At 38.1% G+C, this 24,294-nt stretch overlaps 1 protein-coding gene across 1 annotated transcript in view; it reads right to left on the minus strand.

The window, feature by feature from the left end:
- LOC132822645 (solute carrier family 12 member 5-like) overlaps nucleotides 1–10,181 on the minus strand; it is a 340,455-nt gene extending 330,274 nt beyond the window's left edge. The window contains exons 1-3 of the mRNA XM_060835891.1: nucleotides 10,154–10,181; nucleotides 10,023–10,059; nucleotides 6,758–6,854 (exon numbers count right to left, since the gene is read on the minus strand). Coding sequence (XP_060691874.1) covers nucleotides 6,758–6,854; nucleotides 10,023–10,059; nucleotides 10,154–10,181 — 162 coding nt within the window. The remainder of the gene's footprint in view (nucleotides 1–6,757; nucleotides 6,855–10,022; nucleotides 10,060–10,153) is intronic.
- Nucleotides 10,182–24,294: the final 14,113 nt, after the last annotated feature.

Raw genomic sequence — 24,294 nt, forward strand, 5'->3', positions numbered from 1 at the left:
AATTGTATTTCCATTGCAACAACAGCCACTTCTACTGATATCAGTTAATTCAACTTTAAAATGAAGTAAAATTCCAAATTGGCATTTGAAAGCATGGCAGGAATTTGGATACTGTATTTGGGGTCCCCAAAGTCAAATGCATTTCGGAGTCCTGACCCAGTATTATGTTGACATGTGAAGTAGAAACAAAGTAAAGCTTGAAACAAAGTAGCCAAATGACACTCAGCTGGGGCTGGAGGATGGGGAGAGGGGCAAAAAAGAGGCAGCGATTTTTAAACAGGAAGCAATAGCTTTAATTGAGACTGCCAGTTTGTGGGGGAAGTTGACAGATGGAATATCAAAAACTCATAGTAGAGCTGGCATCCATGTCTGAGGGGCTTTCTGAGATTTGCTTTATTTATTCGTGGAATGTGCTCACTTATTGCCTATCCCTCAATACCCTTGAACTGAGCCATTTCAGAGGGCCACTAAGAGTCAACCACATTGCCATGGGCCTGGAATCACATGTAGGCCAGACCAGGTAAGGTTGATCACTAATGAACAATAAGGCTATTTACACCATAAGACTATCTTTTTAATTTTTTATTGAATCAAATTTGCTATTGCAGAACTTGGATGTCTGGCTGGATTACTCATCCAGTGATGTTACCATGCTCCACCATCTCCCAGATTTAGTGATCTTTCTGTTGAAGTACTCATGGAAGTGCTGTCAATACAATTAAATATTTAACTTTCCGCGTGGTTAGCTGTTATCCTTCCAATTAGAGCAAACAATCCTGGTTGGAATTTACTGATGTGAAGTACATGGATTCTGCATCAGTGATCTCTCTGTCACCATCTGCCTTGATAGGTACACCTTTTAATGTAACTAATACCTTTAAGATTTAGGAAGTTCATTCTTTGTCAGTATACCCTACATAAACGGTACTACCTTTGATCCCTTCTAAGATCTTTTACAATATCACTATCATTGATGGGTACCTGCTGTGTAAGTGACTGCGTCTCAGTACTGCTCATCCCCACATTTAAATAGCTCACCTTCACATTTTGCTTCCTGACACCACCTGCCAGATTTTGGGTTGAACTGCTGGGACTTATGCCATTGCAAGGTGTTTCAAGGTTATTAGGTGTTTGAAAACTATTCAGAATAACCTTAGTTTGGAGAGAATCACAGCAGGAACAAAGTACATTAATTGTGTTTTTAACATAAAGAAACCCATCCCAGATATGGTTGAAGTAATTTGCATGCAGGTTCGAGGGAAAATATATTTGAAGGGCTGATTTGCAGATTGGTCAAAAAGGTAATGTCTGAAGAGAATCTTAAATTACAAGAATAGGCAACAGAGATAATGAGAAATAAGGGGGGAATTTCTAAGCCCAGCACCTACAGTGAGTATAATTGCCAATGGTGGGCCTGCGTAAGAGACCCGAGAGCTTGAGAAACACCATATCATTGGGGGGGAGGGGGGGGAGAAGGATAAAGAATAAGAAGCCTGAGAATATGATGGGATTTGTATGTGAGAATGAAATTTTTATTAACAATATCAATGGACTGGCAGCCAATAAGTACAGGTGTCTAATGAATGTCATTTGTTTAAACCTGCTGATATTCTCCATTGCTGTGCTTTTAGGCTTACACTCCTGCATTGGCAAGCTATGTACCTGTTAGATGCTGACTCACACTCTGAGTCTAATTGTTTTTCGCTGTGGTATAAAAATGGGGCAAATAATAGAAGTGGAAATGTCCCACTGAGGTTGCAAATTACCAGATCATCTTCCAAATATTGCTGTATGTTTAAACGATTGATTCTAATGGAATGTCAATTTTGGAAGGTCTCTCGGTATTGCCAGCTGTTCTATTGATTTCAAAATATGTTTGTTTCATCTTGTAATAGTGACCACATGCTCCCCTGGGAATGCAGAGACCTGTCCTCCGCATCCTTGAATTATTGGGTGACATGGTGACCTAGCGGTTAGTACTGCTGCCTCACAGTGCCAGGGTCCTGGGTTTGATTCCTGAGCGACTGTCTGTGTTGAGTTTACACATTTTCCCCATGTTGGTGCTCCAGATTCCTCCCACAGTCCAAAAATGAGCAGGTTAGACAGATAGGCTGTGTTAAATTGTCCATGGTGTCCAGAGATCTGCAGGCCAGGCGGTTTAGCCATAGGAAATGCAGGGTTACAGGGATGGGTGGGTCTGGGTGAGATGCTCTTTGGAGGGTCAGTGTAGACCTGATAACTGAATGGCCTGTTTCCACACTGTAGGGATTCTACAGCAGATAGCCAACATGCTGCTCCAGAACCTGGAAGCTTAGTTTTTGATCCTATTTTCTTCACTTCTTTAGCCAGAAAAATGCAAAGAAGTAAATTCCGTGATAGGTAAGGAGAAGAGGAACAATGTGAGAAACTTGAAAAAAACAGCACAACTTTACTGTGGAGCTTCTTTTTCCCAAACTTAAACTTTAAAGTACAAATGGAATATTGTGAGAATTAATTCAAAAGAGCATTTTACTGATGGCTCAGGGGTCGGTGCACTGCATCATGAAATACTGAAGAAAACAGACCTGCTAAGTGCTAGATAAAATGACTGTTTTGTACGAGATTCATTTCTCTTTGCTCAGCTTTCACTGGGTGAGCTGCGATTAAGATTAATGTCCTCAAGCTTGGAGGAAACGAATCAGCAATTGAGTCAATTTCTAATTGTTGGCTAGTGAACTTTGCTGATGCACTGGGATATACAAATAATCAGGTTCATCTGTGATGCTCCAGTGTTGAACAATCTGTTAACTCAACACAAAGAACAATCAAGGCACTAGAGAACAACCAATAACTCTATGTTGGAAGGTGAAAACACAGGAAAAAAAATGAAATGGAACCATGTTGCATTGATTATATTCTTATTCAACTCAATATAGTTTGAAAAAGTGTTTGAACTGAGATGATTAAAAGATACAGTATGGCAGAGAAAAAGAACTTATTGGTCTGGTGGGATAACAAGGTGAAATAACCTTAAAATTTGTTCAGGGAAAGATGTCAGAAAACACTTGCTCAATGGGTAATGAAGAACTGGAATTAATTTCTAAGAAGGCTGCTGAGGTAATTAAAAGTTTCAAAATTGAGATCGATAAATAGTTGGGTAAGGGGATTAAGAGATTTGAAACCAAGATGATTAGAGGTTGGAAATTCAGAAATTAATCAATTGTGTGACGGGCCGTGGGATAATGTCAGTCAAAGGTGTTGAAGTATTTGATCTGCAATGATCTTATTGAATGATGGAAGAGGCTTGAGAGATTGAATATTTTCCTGTTATAATGGGCCAATTTTATTATTTCAGAGGTTCTACATTGATTAAAGGTAAGTGTGGATAATGGCTGTCAAGTTAATTTTAGGCCGTCAAATGTTTCTTCAGATTTCAAGTTGGCTGCCAGGCCTCAGCAGACAATTATTCTGATATAACTAAGGGAATCACTTCAGGCACAGGTAACCTCACAGATCACTGATGGAGCGTGCCAGTATGCTTCAAGAAGCCATCTTGATTTTGCTCATCTGCATTGCAATTCTGTTACAATTCAGTTCTGCTCCTGCAGTGCTGGGAAACAGAAACTAAGTCCCAGTGTGACCAGCAACCACACTACAGCACATTCGGAAAGAAACTTGAAAACAAAATTTCACAGAAAATGAGCTTACCCACCATTCAATTTCTTACTTTAGTTCTTCCTATGAAAATTGTGATTGGATTTGTTTTATCAAAATAAGAGATTAAAAAAGAAAATGCTTTATTTTCACCCTGGAAATGCAATATTTTAAAAGCTCCTAACATAAATTCCGATAATGTTGCCATTTATTTTTAATGGTGTACAATACATTTACTGGCAGAGAATTTATTGGCAGATAGTAAACAACATACACCATTATTGTAAGGCATATCAATGAATAGATTGTGATAAGTAATAGCCCATGAAGAGCAAATGGTTATAAGTTACTGTGCATTTTGCACACTTTTGATAACTTTCCAAAAAAGCATCTCACTTTTGGCCTTCCTGTGAGTTTGACACAGTTCGTACATTTGTACATTAATTGGCCATTAAACTCACTAGAGTATGTTGCTTAGTAATTAATAACTCAGGCAATCTTTTATCAAAGCTAAATCAAATTCTCTGATGCAGAAAAGAAGCAATTAAAAGCCTGGAATCTCATTATTTCAGTTTTCTGTTGAATATTTTATTAATATAATATTTTTTCTTATCATTCCATTGTGTCTTTTATTTTCCTCTCTCTCAATCCAAATTTTCTTTTCCTTTCTATGTCCCGTTCTGTACCAGATTCAATTTTATTCAACTCTTATTCAACCATTTTATCAGTTATTCCCCCTGTTTATTTATTAATTCTTAATTCTCATTGGTGAAAAATTGGATCCATTGACGTTGCTGCCATTCCCAAGATACCAAATACCCCATTGTTGGAAATATGAGCTGAGAAGGGTACAATAAAAACAAACTACAAAACAAAAACATTGTAAACTGAAGAGTGCAAGAAAATTACATGGGCAGTAAGAAAGGCTATAAAGGACAGGAGGCAGTTCAAAAGAGATTTTCCAGACTAACTCCTGAGTTGAAACCGTTTTTATTTTGTAGAATCCCTACTGTGTGGAAATAGGCCATTCAGCCCAACAAGTCCACACTGACTCTCTGAAGAACATCCCATACAGACTCACAGCTATCTCTGTATTTTCCCATGGAAAATCCACCTAACGTATACATCCCTGGACACTGTGGGCAACTTAGCATGGCCAATTGACCTAACCTGCACACCTTTGGATTGTGGAAGGAAGCAAGAGCACCCAGAGGAAACCCACACTGACATGGGGATAAACTTCACAGAGACAATCACTCGAGGCTAGAATTGAAAATGGGTCCCTGTTACTGTGAAACTGCAGTGCTAACGACTGAGCCACCGTGTCACCTTTACATATCTAGCATGGCTAAATAGGTCAGGCCTGTGTTAATTAGAATTTAGAAAAATGAGATGTGATTTTATGTAAATATACAAGATTCTGAGGTGACTTGACAGAGTAGATGTTGAGAAGATGTTTCCACTTGTGGGGGAATCTTGAATTAGAGGTCATCATTAGAGAATAAGAGGACACTTACTTAAAACTGAGGTGCAAAACAATTTCTTCTTCCAGAGCCTGAAGAGTGCCTGGAATTCTCTGCTTGAGAGAGGCTAGATCAGTGGGCTGTGAGATTGCATGTGTCTCAAGTGATTCCACTTAATTTTGTCCTGGTAAACGTCTGCTGTTGTCTGACAGCTAACTTGAAGCCTGCAGAAACACTTGATGTCTAAAATTAACTTAGATTATAGCAAGTATTTAAAAAGGAAATAGATGGATTTTTGAAATATTGAGGAATTATCTGATTCACAAGTATCCTTGAGGAAGGAAATCTGGCAGTTATCTGGCCTACATATGACACTAGATCCAATAGCATGGGTAGACCTTAATTGCCCTCTGAAATGATTGAGCATGCCACTCAATTCGAGAATAATTAGGATGGGCAGCAAATGCTGGCCTTTTCAATGATGCCATAAAAGAATAAAGAAAAAGTAAAGACTCCTCACTTCAGCAAATTCTGGGTTACTCAACTGGTCTTTGCTTCACAGAGATGTTTCACACCATACACATTTGTTCAATTAGTTCCTGCATCATTCTGCATAACAGTTTGGTTCTGAAATTCTGTCCAATTATTGAGCCATTAATGCATGAATCCAACAAGTTTGTAAACATAATGGAGAGCCTTAGGGTGGGGAATGCCATTTGGGCAAAGTTAATGATGGAGCTGCATAAATCAACCAGAATTGCACCTCAAGTCATATCTCTTAATCTGCTGCATTTGCTCGCATTAATCATGAAGTGCATCATTAACATGCTGTTACCTTTCCAACAAGAGCAGGCACAATACCTCCGCAATTTAGTGAAGGTCAAAGGTCCCACCTGTTCCAAAGGTGTGTAATAGCATCTCTAAATAGGTGGATTAGAAAAATAGGTTTAAAAACACTAACTGCAAATGGGTCCCTTCCTGCATTCCCCACACCTACCTCCATCCTCACCTTTTGTTGCCCATAATGGGCTTTGCTTGGTCTCAGTTGGATACACAGGTGTTTTTACTGGTGGTGGTTACTGGTTTTTAAAAAAAGCAAAAAAAATGTCACGGTGATTTTGGTGGTCGGAAGGTTGTGTGAGATTATACTTCTGAGTGAAAAAGAGAAAGTAAAGGCAAAAGAATATTTCCAGTCCAATATGATATAAAACTATAACCCATTTCCATGTTAGTTAGCCAGGCACAAAAATAATATTCATGTTGCACTGTATTTAACTGAAAGAGGTATTAGCTGGTCAGTTTCAGACAAAGGATTACACAAGGGATTGAGATCAAAATGCACAAGCATTACTCTTCACAAACATCTGCTAGTTCTAAGAATGTTGAGAGATAGATATTCAACAAATTTGATGTTGAAACTTGACCTCAATCAAATACTCATGCTGAATTTTGAGCATATTCTGTTCCCATTCGTAGACTTCTGAATCCTTGGAATAGTCTCTGCAAGACGACCAAGGACAAGGTAGCAGGGGGCAGACAACATCATGTTATTAAGAGTCTTAATTAGTCAGTCATTTAGACACAAAGTCCCTGAAATTAGAGTCAGAACAACTCAGCTAGAGGATGAAAATTGGTGCTTATTATAAATTGTTTTACATTACCTCAAAAAGAGCCATGTTTTTTCCATCATACTCTTTTCCTTTCTCAACCTCTGTGCTATTAATGAAGGGACTGCTCTCCTTGGGGTTTCCATCTCCTGTACAGACACAAACAAAACAAAAATGCGTTCAGGAGAAAGGAAAATAAGCTACACACATACGAACATCTAATCCACTTTGCTTGTATGTATATAATGACTGCAAGTGAGTCTCATAGACTCACCTCAAACTATTTTCCAAAAGAAGGATAACCATAACAATAATTTTGTGGTTTAAAATGAAAACTCATCCTAAGTACTTTGCAATGTTCGGATCAAAGGGCCCCTTTTAAAAACCATGCTGGGAATAGAATTGAACATATAGAAACCTGAGGTAGATTAAGTCAAATTTAGTAAAACTATGAGATACAATGAAGAATGATCATGACACGTGAAGCTTTTGTTATCACTAGTTAAACAGGGGAAAAGGAAGTATGCCAGGTTCAGAACAGTGAATGGTTTAATCTGAGATTCAGGAGTGGAAGGAGCTGCACATGATGAATTATTTGAGAATAGATTGGGGTTAAGATTTTGAAGTTAAATTGGCTTGCAAATGGAAATCTAATGGGCACAAATGGGTACACAGGCAATCTATGAACTGGGCATGAGTGGGAATAATATGAGCAGTAGAATTTGGAGTTAATTGCTTCATGGACCATTTTCAGCTCAGGGTGTCATCAAATAAATGTGATGTTGGGATTGTCGAGTGTTTCACAGATGGAGGAGTGAGGTCGGACTGGAAGTAGATAATAATGCATGATTTCAAATTGTGGTCATGCAAAATTTGAAACTCAACTCAGTGTTATACAGGACAGACAAGTGCAAAGTGTCCAGTTTAGAAAGAGCAAAACAGATGTCCTTCAGTCTTCCAATTATTTAATTAGAAGAAGTGTTTTTACTCATATTTGACTGGCTGTCAGACAGTTTGGAAGCAGGTCAGGAATGCTGGTGGAGAGGAAAGCACATGTGGAAACTGATCCATATAGTAAGAATTTACATTGTAACACAAGGCATCATCATAGCATTGTGCATCACATGTAGTGATTATCCAAGTGGTGTCCTGCACTGTTATGAATCACATGTTAAAATAAATATAAGGCCATCATTAGGAACCACAAGGGTGGAAGATTACTCTCACTGCAACTGTTTTTGTGAAAGCACAGAACATATCCACACCTAATCCTCAGATCTTTGTACACCATGACTGTTTTTATTTTAAACTAAAATCAACAGTGAAGAAAATTAAGAGAAGGGCAAAAATTGATGCAGATTTTCCCTTTGAATATTTCACACTGCTGACAAAGACGAATTTCAGCTATCACTTATTAAAAGCAAATATTAGAATATTCAGTTATATTCGATTCTCTGAACTTTCTGTGACTTGCACTACATTTAATTCTTCACAAAAGAGCTGACATATCTACAAATTATGCTGCTGAATCACTTGTTCCATCATTATCCAGAAAACCTCAGTGAACACAGACCTGATACAATGACTGAATCCTGTTGTTCAATGCGCATGCTTATTTGGTTCACTGTGGAGACCTTGATATTTGGTATTAGTTATGGCCATAATCTCAGACAGTCTGCATTTTTATACAAATACTGTGGCCTGTGTTGATTGTTATTTGGTGTAATTTTTGTGTTGAGATGAGGAGACATAGGAATGGACTTGTAAAAAAGTCAGTGCATTTTTCAAAAGGATGAACACTGTTGCATTTAACACCATAAATCAATATACTTAATTTGGTAAGAGTGAAAGATTCAATTCAAATCCAAAAATGGAATACAACAGAACCGTGGGTCTCATGTGAAGTCAATTTAAACACTCCACTAAATAATCATTAGAATCACAAACCGTTTCCTTCCAGTGAATGTTTTGAAGTGGAATGAAGCATGAATGAAGGGATGACCTTGTAGCAAAAGCTTAAAATTAAACTTGATACATCTCATTGAGGAAATAAATTACATGCTCAGGCATCCCTTTTGTACACCTGAATTTCATGGAAAAGTAAAAAATAAAATTCCAAATGTCAATTTTGGAATCCTTATTAATAACAATCTGTACACAATCATTCATAAAGTGATGCTAACAGTGCTTTAACAGAGCATATAATGTTTCTCTGGTCTATGTAATCTTCCATAGATAACCAATGATAAGAGTGTTCTCAGTTCAAGGAATGCTTTAGATGTATAAAGTTTTTAGCATTAGGATAACTTGGGATTTATATCATCTCAATTTTGCAACTTTTTTTTCAGCTTCAAGGTTTTTTTTTGTTTAAGTTAACCTTACATGCCTTTTTACACTTTTATTGGGGTTAACACCAATTCCAAGTCTTAATGCACATTTTTAGTTGTTGAAAAGCCATAACTATAATGAACTGAAGGAATTTTATGTTCTGAAGTTAAGGTGTTTCCCAATAGTATGACTATTCTATGTTTACTTTTACTCTGTTGAAGTTGACAGAAATTGTAGTAGTCCAATAGATTTGGAGTAGGGTTATTCTAGGTTCATAAAAGATGAATATTTTTCACATCTTCAGGTATTGAGATTGTTATCGTAAATTAACAATGATGAAAGTTTTAAGAGATGTGAATGTAGGATTCTTACATAATTTTTAACTGCTCAGGTCAGAATCTACCTTAATGCTAAACTCATAGTGACAATGCCCTGAATGAGTAATAACCTACCATTCATAAATGATTGTGAAGTGTGGTGCAGCTATGTCAGTAGTAATTATTTCATTTCTATTGTATGGAACAGTGCAATTGAATCTGAACAAATGTGAGTGAAACCTAAGGTCTTTGGATATAACATGTACATCTGCCTTAAAATAAAACTGTTAGATATATAAATGTAGTGGATGAAATATTCTTGTCCTCCAATGTTGAAACATCTTTGCTAACTTTTGTTTCAGGCACTGCAAATTTGCTTTGAGTGCAATATTGCTTGTTACAGTATCCCTTCTTGCAACTTCAGGTTTAAAATATAAATAAGAAATGCAAGGTATTTCAGTCGATTCTTTTCAGTATTAATTACCATGTATACAATGGAAAGCAGGAAGGTTATTATCAATACAACCGTTGATGTAAATGTAGTTTCTGTTGAAAATTGACTTGAAGATTTGCTTCCTAATCAAAAAAACTACAGTTTTGGCTCTCGGTTTTAGAAGCTTAAAATTTGCATATCATGTTGAAAAAGCAGCAACCATCCACTGATGCTAGTATATTCCACTTCCTCCCCCTGCAAACCCTGAGCTGATTTCCCTGCCACTTATGGGACTGACAATTTGAAAGTTTTGCCACTTTATCCTTCATTTTTGATTTAAAGGAAGACAATCCCTGAGATCTGTTTACAAACGAGAATAGCTGTAATAGGGCAAAGTCATTATACAGAAAGGATGTTCATTTTTCAGTAAATAGGCCAACACCAGGTGTTGTACACCTCTGTTTTGATCAATCCAATACCTGCCTCCGTTTTGTCAGCTAGTTATCTCCTGTCCTGTAGCTGTCGCTACTGCTACTCTCAATCTCAATATGACAACATGCCTCGCAGATGGTTGAGTATTCATAATATTACACAGAATATTGCTCATCATTGTATTAGCCTCTCAGATAAGTTGGTTGCCTATATAAAAGCCTTGTACATTATTTAAAACTTTATAGAATATGGCATGGGAAGACGTGGTTTAAAGTGGCAGGAAACTTTAGAAAAATGGCAACGTTAATATAGAACTATATATTGCTAGTGTATAATATTAACAGATATATGTTTCATATTGTTAAAAATAATTCTGTTAAAATGTAATTTGATAGAGAAACTATGTATTCCTGCTTGAGTTGAGACTGAGTCCCACAGAATGATCAGTGATCTTAATATTTCATGACCCATGCTGGATACATTCTGTTCATTGCACCACAAAGTTTTGACTTTAGACTGGAAAGCATCAAGAGTTTCTTCAAAGACACAAGTATAGAGAATAAACTCATCTGGTACTTAAAGATTTTAGTATCCAATATAAAATGTTTGAAACTGGTTATTTTCAGTATTATCATCACCAGCATGTGGTACTCTAGTTAGTTCACTGCCATGAATTGATCTTTCTTTAAATAATTAAACTCACTGGTGAGACTAAACAAAAGGAGGCCTTGTCTTAGATGACAAGATGGTTTATTGCATGATTGCAATAGGTACAGTTTACACTATTAGATCAGATATAACAAAGGAGGACTCTGAGAAATTTGCTTCCATTGTGCAACTTGTGCAGAATTCAAGTGGTTTCCCTTCAAAGACCGTGTGATGTTGTCAAATTAGTTGTAACTTAATTGCTAACCATCCAACCTAGGAATCCAAATTTTCTTTTTGTTGAACTTTACCCTTAAGCAAGGAGAACAAATTCTGGCCAATAAATAACCTGATGTTATAGATAAAACAGGTAAATAGTTGTTTATTTTAGGATAAAATGCTTAAGCTATAGGTTGGACCACTTTTATTGTGATTTGAAAGACAAATGGGGATCTAGGAAACACACAATTTCTAGCAGGATCCCTATTACCATTGCTTTTTCTGCCACTGATTAAATAGTACACATCTTATGAGCTACTTGATAAACTAACCTAGTTCAGCAATGGTGAAGGGTGCTGACTGAAATATGAATCAGATTGATATTTACTCACAGTCTCCATTTTGACTTGCAGTGGTTTTAATAAATCAACATTCAAGTGAAAAATGCAGGTATTCAGTTTTACTGGGCTAATGCATGTAATTATGTTTTTTTAAAGGTATATTAAATATCTTCTTATTTAATCTTCCCTCGTCAGGGTGAGTACACACAATGCAGCCTATGTAGTACAGGTTGGGACATATTGATTCACTGTCATCATAAATGATTGTATTAATCGTCAGAAGAGCTCTGCATTCTGCTTCACAAATCTGTTTGAGCCCATTACCGTTTTGACCTTCACTGCCAAATGGGCACACAGAGCTCCTAAATAAATTGCTATGAACAAAACCGACTGATAGTATTGATCTTACTTCCCAACTCTTACATTTATTCTTTTATCATGGTAATACTTTACTGCTTTTGTTAATATTTTAATGCCTTTCCTGTTACAATGCATGGGGATCCAAAGAAGAGGGGATGAATCCAGACCATACATTGATGATGGATTGACAGTGGCAAGAAGGCTTATTCACTTATGTCCTGTAAATTTGAGGAGCAGGCAAACTAAATACGTACCAGTGGGAAATACTATACACCTGGAAAGCTCCTTTTGAAGGCTAATGTATTTTTCAGCATACTGATTTATTACTTGATGTGGCAGAATCCCAGACACTGAGTCTTTGAGTATTGTTAATCCAAGCACATTTCACATTTTCATCTTTATTGGAGCACTGTGAGGAACATAGCTATGGCTGTTCACTGATGTTTGCATGATTATTTTCACACACAAAACTAGTTAGGCAGCTAGTTTAAATACAACTTCTACTTGTAGCTTACACTTAATAGCCTATATATTATCATTAAATGGTGTTTCCGCTGACTGTTATTGAAGTAAATATATTCCAAGAATGTAAGTGGTTGTGGTGGAGTGGAAGTGTGCCTACCTCTGGCCAGGAGGTTTGGGTTCAAGACCCACCCACTCCAGAGGTGTGTAGTATTATCTCTAATCAGGCTGATTTGAAAATATCTCCAAGTATTATGCCTGATCACTTTCTTTTCCTCTTCCCACAAGGAAATGCTGAGCCCCCCTTTTCACTGCACAGTATCCCAGCTGAGATTGAACACTAGTGATGGAGTGCCAGGAGGCAATGCGGTATTCCAATGAGTGAATACATATGAGCAGCCTTTTTGATCTCTTGATCCAGGTTCAAGGTTGAATGTGAGACACTAAATTCAGAGCTGCTGCTTAGCTTATTCTATCGATTACATATATGATTTTAAATATTATTGTCCTCATGTGCTCTGCAGTTAACGCATTGACCCTATATTTGTGTTACAATCTTTCTCAGCACGAACACACTTCTTAATGTGCAGGTGGAATTACATCAACATATCTCACTGAATCAAGAGGACATTTAAATTGCACATGATACAAAACTTACCCAAATCTGGGACTCATTTTGGAGTAAGACTAATTTAGCACACACAATTTGACTACATTACACAACAATCAAAATTGTCAGCAAACACAGATTCAGATCTGCTGCAGTCACCAGTGCAAATGAGGTGTAAGGTATCTGTTCTATCACATCTTCAGCATAAAGCATCTGATCCCATCCACTGTAGCTAATTCCATTTAAGCATCCCCACTCAACCAGCTGCTCCCTGGCATTGCATTCAATGGAATTGTACAGCTACACATCCAATTATTGCACCATCTGCAGTTTGCAAATCTTGGTCCTCCTGTTGGATAAACATCTCTACCTAGTCTTCACAAGTATTAAGGCTACTGTTGTTGACAGACTGGCCTAGGTTACCTTTCTGTCATGACACTTGCCTTGATTTCATCCTGTCTGTATTCAGTTCATAATTTGGTGCAGCACAGCACACTCAAGCCTGCTCATGTGCAGCACCCTGATACACCTTTGCAAAAGGTTGAACCAATTACTGCTGGGACATTTGTTATCTGTTACCAATTTTCAACATTGCTCAGGTGGTCGAATGGAACTTGGGAGCTATTTTTAAATCTGCAACTAGAGGTCAGGTTCCCCACAAAGAATAGCAAGAAAGAAACTTCAAGTGTGAGTAGTGCAAAAGTTGCTATTTTCGACATATGTAATAATATTTTAGATGTAAGTGGATATCTGTAGCTTACATAAAGAAGGTAAAAGATTCAAACTTCCAGGACCATCAGATCTCTTCCATTTAAATCTCTACCTTCATACTTCTAACACTTTATAACTAACCCTTCCAGAATTATTAATATCATCTAACAAACAAAATTGTCAGAGTATTTATTGTACAGGCCTGAATTGCATTTGGGTTCAAAACGATTTATCCGCTTGGATTTATAATTGTTTGGAAATTAACTCTCTCAGGAGAGAAAAAAGAATAATTACAGAGGATATCATTGGCAACAAAATTGTACCTGAGCCATTGGAATTGATTGATGTAGTTGCTTTGGTATTTATACTGTATGGTTAAAACCATCTTGGTAGTTTGAGGCAGAAAGTCTCTTGCCAACTTTCTTTCTACATACAAAATTGAAAACAAAACTTCTTCAGTTTTCCCATTCAGATCTGGCATGTTGGTGCTGGATGTTGATGGAGACTGAATCCAAAAAATGGGCACAGGGACTAATATAATTGAACACATGGGTGGAACTTACCTGTTTTAGTTAAAGATTAATGGGGCTCAGTACGCCATGGCTCAGAGTGACTCTTCTCATGCAACCTTCTGCTCTTTATCTCATGAGTTATGCAGCCAGGATCTTGGGCACCCACGTTGTGGAATCGTGTGGCGACAGAGGCGGAAGTGCATGTCACTGATGGGATCATCCAGTGTTCATACTGGTGCCATACTGCTGCACACCACTTTAGATGCTACAAGTCAGAAATTGCCCCTCACACTGTAAAACTCAACCATTGTCACTGAGGGCAAAGCCTTTACAGGCTTATTGACTGTTGGCTTTAGCAGAAAGAAATGTGGAGATGCTGATAGAGAGGAGGGCTGTCCTTCTTTTCTGTTCACTGCTACAGAAGACCACATTATCAGACCAATTCAGCCTGGTCCAAATGGTTAACTGTGTCAGTGCTGCGTTCAGGGTGAAAAGATTACCCAGATGTTCAGGGACAAATGGCAGTGATCCTCTGTGTTCCTCCAGGGTTACTGTCACTTTTTCTCTGCTACCTCACACTTACAAAACCACTACTCACTCTAACTCAGCCAGTGCACACACCTCCCACCCAGGCTCATGGATGACAAATCTCACTATTACATGTTGCATTTGCACTTAATGATTCATTCTCCAAAAACTACTCGCCCCCTTCTGTCCACTGTTTCTGAATCGCTCGTTGAGGACACCTCAGTGCCTTTCCTGCTCTTGCATTACCACAAACTGCTCTCCTATCCACAGAATCAATCTGACCCTTTGTCACATTGCCTCCTGGATTGATGGATCTACAGACCTTAAACCCCAAAATGTTTGCACTTGATCCCAAGGACTGACTGTGGCCTAGTCCTCAGACTCTGGTAGGACCAAGTGCCATGGCCAACCCACTGAACTGAAATCAACTAAGCCCCTTGACTGGCTGTGGCAGCACTCCATGACTGAGCATCAGTCACTTTCACTCAGATCTGCTCCAGTCACCAGTGCAGCACTCTGCTCTCTGTTCAGTTGTACATACAACTTTTTGCTCACATCAGTTGAAGTATGTTTGCTGCACCAACTGCTGCAACTTGCTGTAATAGTGACATTGATCTAGAATGGTGCCACACAGTGACAAGCCTACCCCCTTTGTCTGTTCTGTGCACTCCATTGTCACAAACTCTGACTCCCTGTTTGAAAAACAATAGAAGTCACTGTGGCTAGCAGCCTATAAATGACCCAGAATACTTTATGTTAATACAGGGATGTGATCCACTCAGAGGCTGGCAGCCAGTGTGTGCCAGGAAAGTGTGTGAGGTGGACACAAAGGCTAACAGCCTGAATAACTAAGCACAAAACAAATGAGCACTAAGAAAGCAAGAGCCATAGCATGCACCCACTATGGATGCATAAGATGTGTGCATGTCCCTGCACACTAAGAAACCTGGCAGAAGCCTGTAAGCTGACAGTATCCCTGAGCTCTAAGATATAATGTTGAAGGGCTGAAGTGGTGTCTGTGGTGATCTCAGGACAGGCACTATGATGCGATAAGACCAGTGATGTTGACTTACATGGACTAAGGATGGTAGATCATGGTAGATCATGGAGCAGGCAGGGACATTGTCATGAAGAAGTAGTTTGTTGATGACTGGGATAAGCATTCAATGGATTGCAGTTGCCAGGTACCCTTTGATTTTCACATTGGCAACCTGAACTCTTTAGTTTCCTGAGAAAGGACAGTGAAAATAAGGCAAGTTGGAATTTTAATGAGATACAAATGCAAAGGGTGCTGCTGCTGAATTGCGAGATCTGACATTGGAGTTGAAGTGTTGAGAAAATTGCAAAATTTCTCAACATTGAGCTTTGGATTTTAAATTTTTTGTATTTTCCAACTTTTGTTCACATCACAAAAGGGAGGGGACAATTCCATCCCGGGGGTTCATTGTAACATATGTAAAGTTAAAATTGCCATGGTCTTCCTGGAACTGAAGGGCTGCACTCTCATTAGAGAGAGACAACTGGTGAGCTAACATGTAGTATGGACATTAAGCTGATCTAGCACTCATTGCATAAAGAAAGGGATGGCTATTTTAGTTTCTCATTTCTCTGGAGAGGATGTCTGAATTCATGATGGAGAAAGGGGAGCTTGTGGGTGTGAGAACACACATCTCATCATATCCAAACATCTATATATTGCATCACTGTCATTGCTTACATCCAAGGAACAAATCAATTTTTCTGGATTGACAATCTATTCTGTAATAAGGCTAAATTAATTGCTACCATTAAAACAACTACAGACCCTCCACATACAATTGTAGAGATCTCGCCTTATGAGTGCATGTTTCAAACACCTTTGGCTGAATGCATGAACAAGAAATGGTTTAGCTTATTCATTGTGCAATTGGCTCTGTGACAGTTTGCAGGCTAGTGACCTATTACTGACTGCCTCCCTCTGAGTAACTTCAAGCATAGAGTTGACAATCTAATACAGTAATCAAATTTCCTCTGCTGGCTCACTGTTGGAAATGTACTCTGATACTGCTTCAACTAGTAACCTTTTACTCAAGAGCTGCATTCGAGAATATCACCCTGGTATCATTAACAGTAAAAGCTGTTATCAAGATCACAGGGATGGCTTGCAGTGTTATTTTTAGCTGAAAGAAAGTTTAAAGAAATGCAACATTTTTGATGTCAAAGTGCCAGGGACATGTACTATTTTGATAAATGAGGAAACTGGAATCTTCAGTCTTCAGGTAATCTATTAGATTGTATTTCTAATGCTTGCTTTCCTCTGTTAACTTATCTCCTTTTCTTCCTTCTCTGCAGTCACAATCATGCCATTGTCTCTCCATTGGACCCACAAATAAAAGTAAAATATTGCACGTTTATTGCCCACAGGAAAAATAACACAATGCTTGAGAAACTCAGCAGGTCTAGCAGCATCTGTGGAGAAAGAAGCAGAGTTAACATTTCCAGTCCATTATCCCTTCTTCAGAACACATTTTCGGAACATTTTATTCCAAAGAAATATGCCAATCATTATGCCAATCTAAACTAATCTCATCTGCCTATGCATGTCTATATCCCTCTATTCCCTGTCTGTTCATGTGTCTGTCTAAATTCATCTTAACCTTACCTTCATATCCGCTTCTCCCAGCTCCCCTAGCAATGTGTTCCAGGCCACTACTATTCTCTGTAGGAAAAAAAATCCTCATAATTCCTTTAATTGTTTTCCCTCTCACCTTAAACCTATGCCCCCTATTGTTTGACATTTCCATCCTGGGAAAAAGACTATCCATTTCTCTCATAATTGTACACACTTCTATTAGATTGGCCCTCTGCCTCCAGTGCTTTAGCAAAAACAACCAAGTTTAGCTAACCTCTCCTTATGGCTAATACAGGCCAGTCAGGGCAACATCCTGGTAAATTTTTCCTGCAACCTCTCCAAAGCCTCCACATCTTTCCTATAGTGTGGTGACCAGATCTGCACACAAGACTTCAAATGTGACCTAACTAAAGTCTTATACAGAGGCAATAAGATTGCCAATGTTTCAACTCAATACCCTGAGTGATGAAGGCAAGCGTGCCATACATCTTTTTTTTTACCACCTTATCCACATATGTTGCCACTTTCTGGGAGCTATGGTCTTGAAATCCAATATCCCTCTGCATATCAATGTTCCTAAGGGTCCTGCAGTTAGTATTTACTTTCCTCTTGCATTGGACTCCCAAAATGTATTATCTCACACTTGGCTTGGCACCAACTTCTCATTCCCTTCATCTTATATCCCTCTGGACCATTACAATATCACTGAACATCAGGGTTTTATTTCCAAGACTTCATCTCCTCTGGAGGTCTCCCCTTAACAACTTCCCACCTCAGAGTACCAGAACCTAGCATAGCCCACTTCCATCAGTTCATGAGAAGGAATGATTGGACTCAAAAAATAACTCTGTTTCTCTTTCCACAGATAGACCCAGACCAGCCGGGTTTCTCCAGCATTTTCTGTTTTTACCTCTGGCTCCTCATTCTCTACAACTAATGTCAACACCATTCAGTGTTGAAGCTCTAGATTCCTTCACAAACTCCTCCCCTCACTCTGCCACATCTGTCCTTCCTGTTTCAAGACCATCTCAAACTCCAACTCTTTGACAAAGCTTTCCAGCACTCCAATTATCTCGATGTGTGGGTCAGTGCCATATTTTGTTTGATAATGCACATTGAAGCAGGTCAGGACATTTTCCTATGTTGAGGGTGTTATGTTTAATATACAAATAGAAATTGTTGATGTCTTTACTGAGCAACTTAAGTTCCAGCATTCCCTAATGTCTGCCCATTTTAGCTGAAAACCTCTTATTTACAATTGGGCCCTGTCATTAACAGTCAAGTGGACATCAGCTTTAATAATAGACCAAATAGAGCACAGTTACAATAAAATGTTACACACTATGTATAATATTGGGACAATAATGGAATGAGTCATTGGCAAAGTGTAAGATTCAAATGGAATGAAGTCTTTTAAATGAAATGTTAAACCTCTTGGATGGATGAAAAGTGCTCTAAAGCATAACACATAAAAGATCAGGAACATCTTCCCAATTAGCTGAATAAGGTTCACTGTGAAATATAAATTTCGTATGATGCTAGTTTTTTCCAATCCATTGCAGCTTTAAAATATTCTTCTTGATTGCAATAGATGGGCTTTAGAATAAAACAAGACCTAACCAGTATATCCCAACTTCCCACATGACTGTACATGTACATTGCTTAACATGAACATTACTTGTGAATAAAATGCATTCCTCAATCATTAACAACTTGCATTTCCAATAAAAGCATCGCTTGGTGCTTCACAGGAGTGTGATCAGACAAACATTTGCACTTGTGCCAGATAGGTACACATTAAAATAGGTAACAGAGGCTATGTGTGGCATCTTAAGGCAGGAGAAGGTTTTGGAGAGAAAATTCAGAAAATAAGGTCTTAGCATCTGAAAGCATGGCTGTTTTTGTGGAGGGATGAAAATCAGGCATATGCAAGAAAGGCTGGAATTGGAGGAGTGCATATATTTTTTAAAGTCGCATGGTCGTTGAAGGTTACAGAGATAGGATTGTGATGAGGATGGATTGGAAAACAAGGAGGACTAACTAAGGGATTATTGGAAGGTCAGTACAGATCAAGAAGCACAGGGGTGATGGTGAGCAAGCCTTGATGCAAATTAAGATATGTACTGTATAATGGAGATTTGGATGAGCCAAAGTTTATGAAAGATGGTAGATATGGGAATAATATGAGATAATCTGTTCATTTATCTTATTGCTGCCTGTAGCAGATGATGCATGTTAGCTGGTTGTTGCATTTCCTATAACATTGACTATATTTCAAAAAGGTATTTCATTGTCAATAAAGTGCTTTGGGCTATCCTGCTCTTTTCTCAAGACATATTAAACCTTACTTGCTTTCTTTGTAATCTTTCTCAGACAGTTGGTACCATGAAATGTTCTACCCAACTGGCCTTGTCCCAGGTGCTTTGCGACAAGTTGGTCTGATTCGCAGTTCATGGATCCAGGGGAGGAAAACAGTTTCCTGTCTGTTTCACTCAACACTAGGCCCTGAATGTGTTTGTTTTTATTGGACCTATGTTTGCTGTTCTCCATTTTCAAATCAGTAAGGCTGCTGCCAAGGCTATATTGTAACCTGGAAAGCCAATCTATTGGAAAATATTGTCAGTCTCCACTGCTGCTGATTTTTTCACGAGCATAATGACTTAATATTGAAACCTTGCCAAACGCCTGACCATTACTTAAAAGGATTCAATGGTGATAAGTCTTCATTGTGATTGCAACACTGTTCCACTATTACTTTTGGTTATAGACCTCATACTAGGAGAAGGCTTCACTATGAGCTGATACTCAGTGCTTTACATGAAAGTTGACACAATTTAGCTCCCAGTGATAAACATGTCACCTTTGATCCTGTCATCTCCACCCATGGCCTTGTGGGACCCCTAAACATACTGCTGAATGAGACTTGTTGATATTGCTGACATAGTTCAGACATTTTTCATAATGTCTTCTGCTTTCTTCCATTCTGAACCTCTGCCAACATTGCAAGCTTAATTATGCAGTGTATGCTGGAAGACAAGCTTGAGTTGAATTTCACTTCTTCATCTTTAACAGGAACATACTGAGTCAAAAAAAAACTGTTAAGTGCATTAATGTACAATAAACAGATTTGATCTGGGAGGAAATTTTTGAAGCATGGACAGAAATATGATGATTCGCAACAGATGCTAATGCTGGCTGATTCCTGCACATTAAAACACCACTAATGCACAATTAACACACAAGGTATTTTCACCCACTGTAACCATGTTTAAATATATTACGGGATTCATCATTTGTTCTCTTTTCAAAACCATCATTTTCAAATGCAATTTCCCAGCAAGGAGCTATATTTTAAGAGAGATAGGATTACAAGGCTTCAAACTGGACTTTTCAACCCATTCCTCATTCTAATGCAACCCCTTATGGAGATCATTACATTTATCAATCAATTACTTTCAATGATGTAATTTCACAAAACTGTAATTTTTTGCATTTAATTCCTAAGCTCTCTGATGTTACCATTTCCTATTTCAGGACAATGTCCATAATTGATATCGATTTATTCCTTATAAACAATTTTTAGTCAAAAATTTAGGAACATTGGATGATTTACACATTTTGTTGCTCCCTCTTGTCCCAATATTTTCAAGTTTCCAATTTCTTCCTCATTGGGAGCAGTTATAATCTATGGCTCACCCTCCTTGAGAGACTTAAAAGTGGTAACCATTTTATTGCAGAAGATTTCATCACTTTCTGACTGTGCTATAGACTGCAACAAAAGGCTGCAATTATTCACCCAGGAAATAGAACAAAAAGCACTGGGTATTTGAGTCTCCAATGGTTTGGAAGATTCTAGACAGCTAAAACTACCTCTTCTGTCACTATCTGTTAGTAGCATCTAAAATGTAGCACATACGCATTAAACTTAAAAAATAGAGTAAAGATGATTGTGAATATTTCAGAATTAGCACATCCTCTTAAAAGCAGTTAAAAAGGGATCAGGACCATTTCTATTTTTAGAGAAAGTCTATATCTGTCATGTAAATTTCTGAGTAGCTTGTAGTTATGGCATGTTGACAAAAATATTAAATTGCTGTTGAACTATTTTGACTTTTTCCTTTGATAGCTGACAATGCTGGTATTTGTTTGCTCAGTTGACAGGATGGCCAGTTTGTGATGCAGAATGCTGCCATTAGTATAGGTTCAATTCCTGCAATAGCTGAGGTTATGATGAAGGGCTGTCCTTCTTAAAACCTTTTGTCTTGCGTTCATCAGGACTAAAATGCAAAAAAAACAATTTTAGAAATGCCAAATTCATATTGTAGGAAAGAGGGTGCTGATTGATTGAAACTAGTTAGTATAGCAGGAGCTATTAGCTGTTTTTATTAACTGATTGCATTCAAATCAGGTGAACTCTGATTGGCTAGGGTTTTGCTCTGGATATGCAACAGGCATTGTCTGTCTTCATTCCGCCTCATATTGTACAATGTGTGTAAATATTCCTTTTGCCTGAAAAAACAAGGCTCTCCCTGTGAATAAATATAGCTTCTACCACACACAAATGAATCATATGGCAAGCCTGATTGTTCATTTTTAAATGGTTTCCAATGTTATTCTAGGGCAGTCAAAAGAATTTTGTAAATATCATTTGAATAGCATTGGAATCACTGTTCTGAGTTTTACAAGATCAGGCTAATTTAGATACAGTACAGAGGAAGTGCTGTACTGCCAGTGACCCTGTCCTTCGATGAGACGTAGACCACAAATACTTTCTCAGCTGAACGTAAAAGAATCCACGACACAGATTGAATAAAAGCAGGGAAGCCCTCTGTAGACTGCTTCACATTTATTCTTAAGTCAACAGAATCAAAATAAGATGATCTGATCATGATTGCTTTGTTGTTGTTGGACCTGGCTTTGGGAAAAATGTTTGTTGAGTTTTCACAGTTACACTTCAGGAGTGCTTCATTGCTGTTGGAGCACTTTGCAATGTCCTAAGACCAAAATTGTTTTCATATAAATGCAAACTCTTCAAGGAAATGAAGCCCACAAAAAATGTCCTTAATTATTTGTTTTTTTTTTAGTCCTACAACATATCACTGCTTTTTCAACTCATTCCTTGTAGTGAAAACTATGAGGTTGGTGACGTATCTTGGTGACAGAAAATAATCTCTTTAGCATGTAATATGTGTTTGACTGACTTCATAAAAGTCAGTCTATTTCAACCATTTCTTCATTTTGTCATTATCCTGACCTTAAAAAGCCACCACATCCTGAATTTCAAAATTAAGCAAACAAGTTTGGTATTTTCCTGAATATAGGTTTAAGGACTGAGTTATACAAATAGGATTGTTTGCTCCATAATTTCAATCTGTTATTGCTCCTTGGAACAAATTGTTTTTTTCTTCCACTTGATAGGTCACATCCTAATTATATATGCAACTCTTGGAATCTCATCCAATATCAACAGTTTCCAGTTTCCTGGCCGTGCACATTTACTTTTCACTTTGGACAACCAACCACACTAGACTTACACTTCAACCAGAATGTCCCAAGGGCCTGTTGCTTTTCCCTTGAATGGAAACCAAATCAGTTCCCATCCACCACTCCCTTCTCTGCTCAATTTAATATTGAGCAGTTTTTTCTTATTTCCTGTTCAGCTGACAGAGGAAAGCATAGCTGGAAAGAAGGAAACAGAGAGTGTGATTTTAAAGAAGAAGAGATATGAATTAATATGAATTAATAAAGGAGAAGAGATATGAATTAAGAAGAAGAGATATAAATTAAGAAGAGAAAGAGATGTGAATTAAGCTTTGAAAGAAAAGGAGTTAAATTCACAGAGAAAGGCTGATGTGAACCACTGCCGCCAGTTTTCCTTTCAGGTGATTTCAATATAAAAAACATTGAGGCATACAATATGTAGCCAATCCATTTCTACCCATTTGTATCACCACATAATTTAAATTTACTCTTAACATTCTGAGATACCAAAATCCAAAAGGCATCTAGGAATAAGATGGCTGATTTGGATTGAAACCAAAGTGTCTATGACTGTAACTTTTATCAAGTTTTTGTAATTCTCAGTTAAAAAATTGACAACATGAGAAAGAAATATGCAATTAACATCGGACTAATACAGAGGAATCAATTAAGAAAATGTCCGAATGATCTATGAATGTCTCATAAAACATGACATGATACTTGCTTCTGCTATATTTGTAAGTCATTTGTAAACCATCCTGAATTGTTTGGATAGGTGAGAGCAGAGAACACAGGTTGAGTTATTGAGAGTTCTTCAATAAATCAAAATACACTTATGCTTGTTTTGGTGATGGAGTTCTGTGGTTTATAAAGGCATTCACCTTCATGCCAAGAGTGTGCCAGACAATAAAATGGAGGCCACATCGCTCTAAACAGTGTCAATGTGTCTAGATGAAATTAGTTTGAGAAATTTTTACCTCTAGTGGAGAACCACCATGTAATAAAAAGCTCAGTAAATTGGGTCTGTATTCTACAGAGTTTGGAAGAATGAGGGATGATTTCATTTGAATAGAAAATATTTTGAATACACTTGACAGATACGTATTGAGATCTGGGCCATTCGCCCACACATTCAGGCTGTCCCGTCACACATTCGGGCTGTCCCACCACACACAGGGGCTGCCCTGCAAAACACCCAGGCTGTCCCCCCACACACCCGCGCTGTCCTGCCACAAACCTGGGCTGTCCCAAAACACACCCGGGCTATCCACCCACACAACACAGGCTGGCGTGCCACACATGGCTATCCCGACCCACACAGGACAGACAGTGAATCAAAGGATCTGGGGAGTGGGCAGGAATGAGGAGCTTTTTTTATTCATTCATCTTGTGCCATGTGGGTCTTGCTGGCTGGCCAGTATTTATTGCTCATCCCTATTTGCCCTCGATAAGGTGGTGATGAGCAGCCGTCTTGAACTGCTACAGTTCACCTTCTCTGGGTTGACCCACAATGTTATTAGGGAGAGAATTCCAGGATTTTGACCCAGCAACAGTGAAGGACAGTGATATATTTCCAAGTCAGGATGGTGAATGGGGTTTGA

This window comes from Hemiscyllium ocellatum, chromosome 15 (genome assembly GCF_020745735.1).
Source record: "Hemiscyllium ocellatum isolate sHemOce1 chromosome 15, sHemOce1.pat.X.cur, whole genome shotgun sequence".
Lineage (NCBI taxonomy): Eukaryota > Metazoa > Chordata > Chondrichthyes > Orectolobiformes > Hemiscylliidae > Hemiscyllium > Hemiscyllium ocellatum.